General features: G+C 40.3%; 1 protein-coding gene across 1 annotated transcript in view; it reads left to right on the top strand.

Annotated features, from left to right (window-relative positions):
* The window catches only part of PPP2CA (protein phosphatase 2, catalytic subunit, alpha isozyme), a 5,474-nt gene extending 1,132 nt beyond the window's left edge, over nt 1-4,342 (top strand). The window contains exons 2-6 of the mRNA XM_015429470.1: nt 426-599; nt 748-837; nt 1,848-2,009; nt 2,612-2,730; nt 3,501-4,342. Of these exons, the coding sequence (XP_015284956.1) occupies nt 426-599; nt 748-837; nt 1,848-2,009; nt 2,612-2,730; nt 3,501-3,573 (618 nt within the window). The 3' untranslated portion in view covers nt 3,574-4,342. The remainder of the gene's footprint in view (nt 1-425; nt 600-747; nt 838-1,847; nt 2,010-2,611; nt 2,731-3,500) is intronic.
* The last annotated feature ends 7,867 nt before the right edge of the window (nt 4,343-12,209 follow it).

Genomic DNA, 12,209 nt, shown 5'->3' with positions numbered 1-12,209 from the left:
GAGCCTCAGAATTGTATTAGGTGTGTTCAAGTTTAATGCCCATACTAAGGTGTCGCATTTGACTATTGTGAACCATCATTGAAATTGGTTTAGATGTAGATGGCCTTTTTACCTTGGGCGTCCCTTCTAGGATCTGGCCTACTTCTTCTTTCATGAATAGTTGGGGAAACAAATACAATTGATTCAGCCGCTATGATGTAGTGGTTAAAGTGTTAGACTAGGATCTGGGAAATCCAGGTTCTAATCTCCTCTCTGCCATGGAAGCTTGGTGGGTGAACTTGAGCCAGTCACACACTCATAGCCTAAACTACCTCACAGGGTTGTTGTAAGGACAAAGTGGAGAAGAAGAGAATGATATAAGCTGCATTGGGTCCCCACTGGGGGAAAAGGTGGGATATAAATAAACAAATTATTATGTTTTGTAGGTCCGTTATCGTGAACGTATTACTATCCTTCGAGGGAACCATGAAAGCAGACAGATCACACAAGTATATGGCTTCTATGATGAGTGTTTAAGGAAATATGGAAATGCAAATGTTTGGAAATACTTCACAGATCTTTTTGACTATCTTCCTCTAACTGCCTTGGTGGATGGACAGGTATACAGGAAATTGATATGTTACTAATAGAGGTGCAAGGTAGAATGGGTGATCTGATAGTAGAGGTTAGGCCGGGAACCCTTAATGAAGGTTTTACAGCAGAGTGGTGGTACTTGAAACTAATACATGTTGTCCTATTATTGTTTAGATTTTCTGCCTACATGGAGGACTTTCCCCATCTATAGATACACTGGATCATATCAGAGCACTTGATCGCCTGCAAGAAGTTCCACATGAGGTAATATGCAGTTTGGTGCATGTTTAACCACATTAAAGGCCAATATTTCATTTTGCAGATTATTAGCAAGTCTGATTAGTAATAAGCGTTTTAACATTTCCTCGTTGCTTTTGACTCCTGCCTTTGGTCAGATGGTTGTTGCAATTTCTCCAGGCTTATTTGCATGCCACTCTGTTAATAAGGATATGCTTGATCTAACTCTCCCAGTATTGGCCTCTGGAAGAGGGGAGAGGTGTGGGCACACGCATGTTTACATCTGCTCACTTGGATAGGGAATGGAAGAGGCTGCCATGATTAGATGTTATTTTTGAAGAAGAGATGTTGTATGTGGTGATGGTAGTGTCTGGGGAATCTGGTCTTGCCAGGAATGTGCAGTAGTGCAGTGGATAAGGACACTGCTGGCTATCTAGCCCCCTGCAGCTGGCATTGAGTGGATGGTGAAAGGAAGCATGCTCCTTTTTTAAGGAGCCAAATTCAGACATTACAGGAGAGAAGCAACCGCCATGCTTCCTCACATAAGTAGTAGTGCTAGTCAGGAGGGCTGGTGGCTTGGAGGAACTGGATCCACTTGTGGTGGATGCAGTGGATGTTGGCATTTGGAGAGCAGGTTAAAAGCATAGGAGTGCTTGTGGACCCTGCAGTTTGAAAGTGGGTTGATGTGGTAGGCTGAGAGTGCCTTTCCAACAGTTGTATTTGGTTTGCCAATTCTGTCTTCTTTCTTGGCCACTTAGCCAGGATAATCCATGTTCTTGTAACCTCTTGTTCAGGCCACAGACAGCCTGGAAAATGCAGCTGGTTCATAATGTGGGCATTTGATGACATATAATTTGTTTGGGGTTTAATTGTATTTTGTACATTTGGACTTGTAAGCTGCCATCTGGGTATAAATAATTGGCCCCAAATACCTGTTTCATTGAATAATTATGACTTCCGCTTTTTAAAATTTCCATATTGCATTAGTGATATTCAACTTCTCATGGATAATTTGTGACACTGAAAATGTTTCTTAGGGTCCAATGTGTGACTTACTGTGGTCAGACCCAGATGATCGTGGTGGTTGGGGCATTTCTCCTCGAGGAGCTGGTTATACTTTTGGACAGGATATTTCAGAAACTTTCAACCATGCTAATGGCCTTACTTTGGTTTCGAGAGCTCATCAACTGGTAATGGAGGTATGTGTATATTGATGGGTTGCCCTAAACTTCAGTTGGTCCATTTCATGTTGTCCCCTTATTATGCAAATTGATTTATTTCATCCTCATAGCCCAGTAAATTGAGGTGCTTCAGTCTCCATTTTCCAACGAACAGCTGAGGCTGATGACCACTCCGTTGAAAAGCCATAGCTCCATGGTGTAACACATTATTTGCAAACAGAGGATTCTAATTTCAATACCCTATATCTCTGTTTTAAAAGGATCTCTGGCTTAGATCCAGACCTTTCCTCCAGTCCTTGTTACCTCCCTTCCTGCACTCAGCACTCTTCTTAGACTTCCCCTGAGGGTATGTGAGGGATGAAGTGGACTACAGCAGGAGAGAGGAAGTCCTGTTTGGGTCCAAGATGCCATTGAAAACATTGGAGACCTTCTGCCAGTGGGCATAGACAGTACTTGGTTGAATAGACCAATGGGGTGATCAGTATGAGATAGTTCCATGTGGTGTTTGCTTGTTTTATTAACTACTACCATACCTAACTGAAATACTTTTCCCAGAAGAGTATGTTGACTTCCCTGTAGAGATATTTCTGTTTCTCTAACATTTGCATTTGGTTTTTCAGGGATACAATTGGTGCCATGATCGAAATGTAGTAACAATTTTCAGTGCTCCAAATTACTGTTACCGGTGTGGAAACCAGGCTGCAATCATGGAACTTGATGATACTCTAAAATACTCATTGTAAGTATAAAAAGAGATTTTTCTTGTGATGTGTGCTGTCAAACCTTGGTTAGCTGTTAATCAAAATGAACTGGTTTATGTGATTGGTAGGAGACAAAGTTGCCAAGTACTTCAGAGGTAATATGTGCAGAAGATCTTTTTTTAAAAACTTGGTAATCTTTAAGAGTGCATGTAGAGCCCCTTGAATTAGTTTTAGTTCCAGGAACAGAAGATAGAGGACTCAAAGGCTATTAATCTAAATTCCATATTGCTTTTGCATGCCTCTTCATGTGAAATCTGGGTTTCTGTTTTTACAATAGCATTAATTTGCTAAATACCCTTTGGAGGAAGGGCTATGTGCCTCTTTTCATCATTAGTGTTGTCTCCTTTCATTCCACAGTATACAGTGCACTATAGTTACATTTTTATTTGCAAGTTCTTCTAGAGGAGTGGAAGGTTCATCTGCATAATGAGTTCTGACAAGTCAGTCTTTTGAAGTTAAAGAGTACATCGTAGGGCTAATTTGGACTTTTACCCTGGCTATCTGTTCATTTGTATTATATCAAGCTATTTTTTAGACTGTAAAGTACAAGTTAATGCTAACAGCCATGAAATGACTCCTATAAATGTCTGATTTTTGCATATAGAATGGTATGAAAAATATAAAGAAATGTACTTGAAAGCAAAAACATCTTGGGTCTGTGCAACTTGAGCAGTTTGTCTTACACAGAATATTCAAAACAATTAAGTCAAAATGAACAGTGGGATTTTAATTGTATTTTTTGTTGCAGTTTGCAGTTTGATCCAGCACCACGCAGAGGTGAACCACATGTTACTCGTCGCACCCCAGACTACTTCCTGTAACGAGATTTTACACTTGTACAGTATTGCCATGAACCATGTGTTGACCTAAAGGATATAGGAAGAGCAACAGTAACTCCAAAGTGTCAGAAAACATTTAACATTGAAACCTGTTTTCACATGGACCAAAAGATGTGCCATATTGAAGTACAAAAACCTCTTGTCTGTCAGCGACTGTGACCACTTTAGAATGATCCAGTTCATTGCATGCTGAAGCAACGTTGTTGGTCAAGAAACCAGTTTCTGGCATAGCTCTACTTGTAGTTACTTTTGCTTTCTCTGAGAGACTGCAGATATTAAGATGTAGACATTTAACACCTCGTGAATACAATTAACTTTCCATTTAGCTATAGCTTTCCAGCATGACTGTAGATAAGGATAGCAATCATCAATCATCAAAGCTTAATGAACACTTTTAAATAAGTACCAAGACTGATTCTTATTTGTGTTCTGAAACTTTGTTTATTTTCAGGGAAAACTCATTAATTGTATGATTATGTTTTGTCTGCACTCAGTTTCTCCCACATTTTCCCTGTGCAATGTCCTTTGTACTTGTCCATCATAGTGAGTTATTTTGAACAGAACAGGCTTTTTTTCTGTAAGACGTTGCTGCAGAAGAGTGCTGCAGCATTTTTTCATAATAAACTTGTGAAGTAAGTATAGAAAACCATTGACTTTTAAATGTATTGCAGGCCAGTGCCATGTTGTTTAATAAAAATGAAAAGCTTTTATGTCTTTTTGGCCATATGAAGAATCCAGGTTATACCAAGTGCAGCAGAATTGTTTTTAAAATCTGAAATACAAAATTTTCTTTTTCTCAGAACAATCACATGTGAAAGTGAATATTTTAAAAAGAATTTCATAACATTTGGTTGTTGGTATCCATTCACCTTCTATTACCAATTTTTACACATACCACTACAGTAACTGGCAATTCTTTGAAAGTCCTTCCAATAGGACAAGAAGTTCACAATTGCAAAATTATATTTAAAGAATCAAAACAATAACATTCAAGTGGTTGTTAAAACTTACCTTTAATGTTCTTTTGCATATAAGAATAGCATCCTTGTGCTGGTTGCCAGTGGAAGAAGGGAAAATTGTAAGATTCATAGATTTGAATCCAACAGAGGGTGTCTGCTTGATGAAAGGGTTTTCCATAAATGGACTGTGATTTCCTTGCTTTCCCCTTCCACTGTAGACCAAATTGTCCTCTGAAATGTTGCTCCTGGGGTATAGGGCCTCCCGGGAATAACATGGATAGACAAAAATTACTTCCTTCGCTGCAGTGGATGGAAATGAGTCACAGGACTTGGTTCAATGTGGTTCCCAGTTACTTCCTAAATAGTTTCTGTTGTTGTCCCACAGATACCTCTGTGTTGTTATTTCCTGGGATAAAGCAGGGGAAGATCAAAATTTCATAAAACTGACGAGCAACCCAATGGTGCAGTAGGCAAATATATAACATTTACCTTTTGGATTTGTACCACTTGTAACTATTAACAGCAGTATTTAGTTCTTACACTTACTACCAGTGAATAGGAATGATAACACTTCAAGACTTTTTTCTAGTGTACGTGAAGTGAGGTTGAGTACAGCAGCCCCATGTTGCATCTCTAAGGTGTTTACAGTTGGAACCTCCCTTTGTAAGTGAATTTCTTGGTACTCTTGGGTTTACTCCAGTGAAGGTTTGTCAGTTGGTGACTGCTTTCATCTGTGTTTGTGTGCATTGCCCTGTTAAATGTTCAGTGATTGAGGTTCAAAGTTTAATGGGCAGTGATTATCTGATTTATGGGCCCCTTTCAGCTCTCCTCCCTTTCCAGTGGCAGCTCACATGTCCCCTGAAAGATCCAAAGTTGAGAATCTCAGCAAGCACCCCATTTCCCGGGGTTGCCATCAGAAGAAAATTTCTCAGTTTTGGAGTGGGAATACTTTCTGCTCATGTGCATGGGGATTGGATCCCAGCCTAAGAATCCTCAGGGGAAAAAAATCAGCAGTTCTTGGAGTGGATAATGAGTTGGGGAAAAAGTTGACTGCAGATGTGGCTTTGGAGACTGAAAGTTTATTGATTAAACAAAATACTTGTCTAATTTCAGAGCCATTTTGTACTAGATATTCATTGGAGGTTTTATAATAGTGGGGCTTGTGAATGTCAGAGGAAGGATTTGAGCTTTTTAGCAGCTTTAATGTGTAGTTTTGATTAATAGAAGCCTTTGTTAGGCAGTCCTGTTAGAAATGCATTAAGGAAACTGCTCTGAGAGATTCATGAGTCAGCCATTTGAGGTTTCAGAAACACTCTTTTGGTTCTCCTGTCCACTTGGCTGCCCTTAAGGCATCTTTCTTCTGAACAAGACAAGCTGTTCTGTCTGAGGCAGTTTCTGCTTGGCATATAGAAGAGAGAAAAAGCTGAAATGGCTAATTCCTGAGTGGGTTGATACGCATTGCATCTAGATTGTAAGTGTCCAGGACTGCTTGTCTAAATAAAGGCTAAGAACTTCACTATGGCTTTACAGAAGTGTCCTAAAAAGCATTTTTGTCAATTCAAAATACACCCATCTTGAAAACAGACCTTGATCTAGAAATTCCAGGCTGCCTTGGTAGCTTGCATCACAGCATAGTGGCATTTCTCTTCATGTCTTGACACAAACTAGGGCTGGGTTTATTTTGTCTACTTAGTAGCAGTTAGGGCCCTAATGTAACATGGGGAATCATTTGGATGTAGGAAGTCTGCTTTCACATCTCTTTTGAAGTGTCTATATCTAAGAACAGATACTGCATATTCATCATAATGCTAGTCAGGGTGGGACAATGATTTTGTGGCGTTTTCCTATCTTGTTATATTTCTAGAACTCGTTTCTTATGTAAAGAAGAAAAACCTTTCAACAGAACGGAAAGGAAATACAGTTGGAAGATGAGAGAGAGTGCATGGCTCAGTGGCTGTGCACATGGTTTGCATGTCTAAGATCCCATGCTTAATCTAGGAGGTTTGGCGAAAGTTCTGGTAAAATTCTATGCTAAGGACCTCTGTCCTCTCAAAGTAAACAATTCTGGATTAGATTGACTGACAGACTCAAGAGGCAGCTTCCTGTGTTCAAGGCTTATTACATGTGCGGAAGCCAATATATGCCAGTATAGGGTCCAGCTAGAATGAGACTGTTGTGTGTAAAACATGTGGATAGTTGTGCAATCCACTAGGTCCTTGTAGATGTAAAAAAGTTAATTATCAGTGTAGGCAAGGGGCATGGAGAGGAAGGGGAGTGGAATGGAGATGTAGGAATGTGGAGGTAACAGGCAAATGCATCAGCTGTGCATGCCAAGTAAGTATCACTTTAAGAGGTTTTGTATACTGGATGAAACACACCCTTGCATGGTTTTTGTGTGCTTGGGCAGGTCTGAAGAGGCAGCATACACATTTTCTCAATATGTGAATGATACAGAAGAAAACTCTGGTAATAAGGCCTTCAGGACTGGCAACTTCTTTGACCTATTCCTTATGCTGCAAGAGTCCTATATGCATTGAAGACCTTATCCCACATTATCAGAAGAAAAAAACAAACTTCCAGTCCCTTCCCAAGTGTATTGTCAACTGGATTAAAATCTTAAAGGTTCTTTTTCTATGGAAGAGGAACATTGTGAGGAATCATGTCAAACATTTTGGTGAAATGTAGACCTACCAGCAGTCTTCAATCCAAGCTGCTTCCTATTACTGGAGAAGGAAAATAGGCAGAGCTTTCTGAATTAGAGACAAGAGTTTGGTTTAGGTCCTTTCAGCTTCAGGACAATACATAGTCTAGTATTTCAGTACTATAATGACTATAATGCAATGTTCCCTAGGCCTGCATCTTCAGGCCAACTTCTAGTCAACTGGCAGTATTTTAGTGTGAGACCTGAAGTGGGTCAGTCATAGGCTTTCTTTTCTGTTAACCTACTGTCAGTCTTGTAATGCAGACTTCAATAGTCCTGCTGGAGATGCCAGGTGACTGCAGATCTAGAGGCTGGTGGACATGGTTCCAGCTGCAAGCCCTTTGCGTGTAGACTAGGCTATGGGGATTACGTGCAATATATGCATGTATTTGAATCTGACCAAACAGACTTGGGCAGTGTCACGCTACCTCTCTTTTAATTTGTGTGGTTAGGTATGATGTGGTTTTAAATTTCTTGTTTCTTTCTCTCATTCAAGGTATGTAATGCTGCCACCAGGAATTTAATTCCAGTGTTATTAATTAATCTTCCCACAGGATTGTGCTCTTGAGCCTGTCAGTCAATCTAATCCAGAATTGTTTCCGAGGATGAGACATATTTTAAACAGCATGTGACTGGGTTAACAATAAACAAGATAAAACTTCATTTGCAGAAAAAGCGTATTGGTTACAAGATGTTCTGTTACTTGTCTCTTCAGTGAATGTACCTTCAATCTTGATTATATGTTGCTCAGTTACATCTTTCCCTTTTTAACTCAGGTTTATGTCAGCTGTTTCCTCTCACACTCTTATAATACTCTGACAATGTTAGATTAGAGAGAGATTTGACTCTCTTTAGTCACTAATATGCCTCCTGAAGTATTTTCTTTCTCCTTTAGAATCTTAATGCCTTTTACAGCACTAATATGGGATTCTAATTAGAAGACTGCTTCTCAGACTCTGTGGATTGACCACAGTTGACAGCTGTTGACTGAATACAGTGCCTTCTCTCTCTCTCTCTCTCTCCACACACACACCCATCTCTGCCCCTACACTCTCAGTCACTAACCAATCACCTCACTCATTCATCTCACTTTCACCTCCTTGTACATCTGAAACTTACCAACCATTTAAAGAAACACACACTTATAACTTGAAATTGTTACAGGCAGGTACATACTGAGGAATTTCACATTACCCTTTTAAAACCGTTATTGTGCCGTCATGGAATAAACAGGGACGGCTGTTTCATACAGCCTTTCCCTGCCGGTAAGGAGCCGTCTCTGAAGCGGTGCGTCATTTCAAACTGTGCCGCTTTCTTTTCCCACCATTTCCCATGATGCGCACAATCTCCCTGACAGTTTTTTAAAAAAATTCTATTGGGAGCACTATGGCACTGTATCAGGACTACAAAGCAGTGCCATTGTGACCCCACTGAGATGCCTGGACTCCATTTAGATGCACTGACATTCGTTACTGTTCTTCCCTGGAAACAAGGAGCTCACTGGATACAGAGTTCAAGCGTGTGTGTGGGGGGGACCGGTCAGTTTTTAAACCCAGGTACCAGGCTATTCTGGTGCTTTTTAATTAATCAGAGCCCAAACTAGTTAAGCTCCTTCTCCTTTTTCATGCTGTGCTGGTATGTTTGTGCTTATTGCTATTTTCAGTGATTTAGTCTTTAAACAGACATAATAAATACAACATCTGCCCCAAAATTACCTTTTAAAATCCATGCTGAGATGCAGTAGCAAGCATCAGTGTATCTAAATGGAGCCCAGGCATCTCCGTGGGGTCGCTATGGTGCTGCTTTGTAGTCCTGATACAACGCCATAGCGCTCCCAATAGAACATTAAAAAAAAGAGAGGACGATCGTGCATGGGGAGAAAAAGGGCACGAAAAGAACTGTCATGGAAGTAAGCGCTATGAGGCATTTTATACAGCACCCTATAGCGCTTCAGAAGCGGTAGAAGGGATTGAAGACTTGTGGGAAGCAGTTTGAGTGAACAACGCTTCAGGCATGCTTCCCTAACGGGACAGAAGCATTTTTGTGTGAACAGGTAAGTATATTCCGTCAGGGAACAGTTACTAAAATGGTTTTGTCTGAAATGACAGAAGCAAACCGTTAGTGAACAGTTCCTGAAACTGAATAGACTATCTGAAATTCCTCCCTTATGTGTTGCCATAGCATTCCTTAACATTTGACTGACTTCTCCGGAACTCTGGCTTGGACCTGTAGAGTCCTGTGGTTAAATCGTGTCAGTTGTATTGGAGGGGGAGGGGCTATCTGAAATGTTTATTGGGAATATATGGTCATTTTCAGTTGACTACAGACCTGCTAGCTAGACTTTTTGGTAGTAGTTACTACCTTGCTAGTGGTTATTTTCATTATAAAACAGGCCAAAAGCCTGGGGTTCCTGACAGATCACACTACTAACAAAACGAGTGGACAAAAGTGTGTTTTGCAGTGTGCATGTATGAGAGAGATAAATGATTGCTTAAAAAAAAAGGATGAAGAAGAAGAGATTGGATTTATACCCTTCACTACCCAAAGGTGTCTCAGAGCGGCTTACAAACTCCTTTCCTTTCCCCTCTCCACAACAGATACCCTGTGAGGTAGGTGGGGCTGAGAGAGCTCTGACAGAAACTGCTTTCAAGAACAGCTCTTATCAGAACTATGGCTTGCCCAAGGTAATTCAGTCAGGTGCAAGTGGAGGAGTGGGGAGTCAAGCCGGGTTCTCCCAGATTAGAGTCCGCGAATTTAACCACTACACCAAACTGGCTGCACCAAACTGACAAGAAAGATTTCAGTAGCTATCTAGTTCTCCCTGTTTCTCCATTCTTGTGTAGGCCACAATTGACATGTGAATAAACCCTAGTATATTTAACAGCATAATAATTTGGGGGGGGGGCAGGGTTGGCACCAGAAGAAGATACTTTGTTTATACAAAAACTCTGCTATTGCGGTAATGTTACCATAAAGCTCTGAGCTGACCAGGTAAGAAGCAGATGATTTCTTGGATGTTTTGTGTTATGCAGTATCAATGATGCAAAAAAGACATTCTGCTTTTTGCCCTTCTAGAACATGGGTACAAGCAAGATTTTGTAAGACAAATCATTACAAATCAAAATGATTTGCATTGTGTCAGATCTATTATGATTGCTGTTGTTTAATGGAAAAGTGTATCGAGATATCCATGAAAGCACAGATCACTAATGTTTTTTGATTGCTATTTTTGTTAGCAAGTTCTGTTATTGGAGTGCAAAACTTCTACATTGTCTAATAGGCTTGCTTTTCCACATGCTATCTGAGAGACATAAGGCCTGAAGACTTGTTAATGCAAGATTTTGTTTGCGTGTCAGTGGGGCATGCTGATTTTATTCAGCTATGTATTACCAAGGCCTGCCTTGATGTCATGGATCAGTATTTGTCCAGCTAATTCTGGTAAGGTACTTGGTAGAGAATCAACTCCAGGTTAAAGGCAAGAGATAAGCTGTAGTAATTGAGAAGATCTGTGTGCTATAGGGGGATAGTGTGTTGAACTAGGACTAAGGAGACCTGGGTTCAATTCCTTATTTAGTTACAGAGCTCTGTGGGTAAACTCGGGCTCCCTGCTTCTCAGTGTAATGGAGTAACTGAAAAAGATGAATTCCACTGTAAGGATTATTAGGAAAGAAACTGATAACAAAAACTGCCAATATTGTAATGCCCTTTCACAAATCCATGGTATATACACTTTTTGGAACACTGTATACAGCACTGGTCACACCTTTGCACAAAGAATGCTGCAGTGGTAGAAAAGGTGCAGAAAGGGGCACTCAGAATGATTAAAAGGTTTTAACATATTGCCTATGTGAAAAACTAAAGAGGTCAGAGATATTTTGGTTTAGAAAAGAGCAAGGTGACTGAGGTGGACCTGACACAGTTATTAAAATTACGCATGGTGCAAAAATCTTCCCTGTAATATCTTGGGTTCATGCAACGAAAGTACTTTGTACACCACCTAATTAACTTAAATTCGCCTCCACAAGATGTAGGGATAGTCATACACATTAATGGCTTAAAAATGATTAGATAAATTCATGGGAAAAGTATCAACAGCTGCTAAATTAAACTTCTGTGTTCCAGAGAGTGTACCTCTGAGTGCTGGTTACTGAGGGAGAGCAGCAAGGGAAGGCTGTTGCTTTCATGCCCTATTTGTTAGCTTCCTAGATGCATCTGGCCGGGCACTATATGAGATAAGATGGTATCCTATATGAACCCTTGGTCTGATTCAGCAGGGCGCTTATGTTCGTGTATCCTGTACACTAAGTATCTGGTATTTCAACTTGTACTGGGAACAGGAATAAATTGGTGAATGTGTTCATGTACCACCAACCCCACAGCCTTGGAGAGCTGGGGAAGTGACCTGAGACTGAGGTTTGAGGCCTTTAAGGATGACAGTTCTTGAGGATTTTAAATATCCAATCCAATGTTCCCCCATTAGCAACCACTTGAGAGCCAGTTTGGTGTAGTGGTTAGGAGCAGTGTTCCCTCTAAGCTGAGTTAGTGTGAGCTAGATCACAGGTTTTTAGCTTCCAGCTCACACATTTTCGTCTTAGCTCAGGAAGAATGGCTCCAGAGCAAACTAATTTATGCAGTAGCCAAATCGTTCGCTCACAACTTTAATGCCAGTAACTCACAAAGTACAATTTTTGCTCACAAGACCCCACAGCTAGGATTTTTAGGGAGAACAGAACTTAAAAAAATATTGAGGCACCAAGACATTTTTGTGACTGATGTGCAAAAATTAAACCCTCAACTAATGAATATACAGCACAATCTTCAGAATGTTCTGTGCAAGCCCCACTGAAATAATTTCCTGGTTGGATATGACTTTTGGGTTACCTTTATGGGGAGAGATACATTATTATGCAACCTAGCCTAGTCCTTTTTCAGCCCCGGACCAGATGGAAAATAATCTA

This window comes from Gekko japonicus, unplaced genomic scaffold (genome assembly GCF_001447785.1).
Source record: "Gekko japonicus isolate JY-2015 unplaced genomic scaffold, Gekko_japonicus_V1.1 scaffold234, whole genome shotgun sequence".
Classification (NCBI taxonomy): domain Eukaryota; kingdom Metazoa; phylum Chordata; class Lepidosauria; order Squamata; family Gekkonidae; genus Gekko; species Gekko japonicus.
This window is presented reverse-complemented; position numbering and strand designations above follow the sequence as displayed.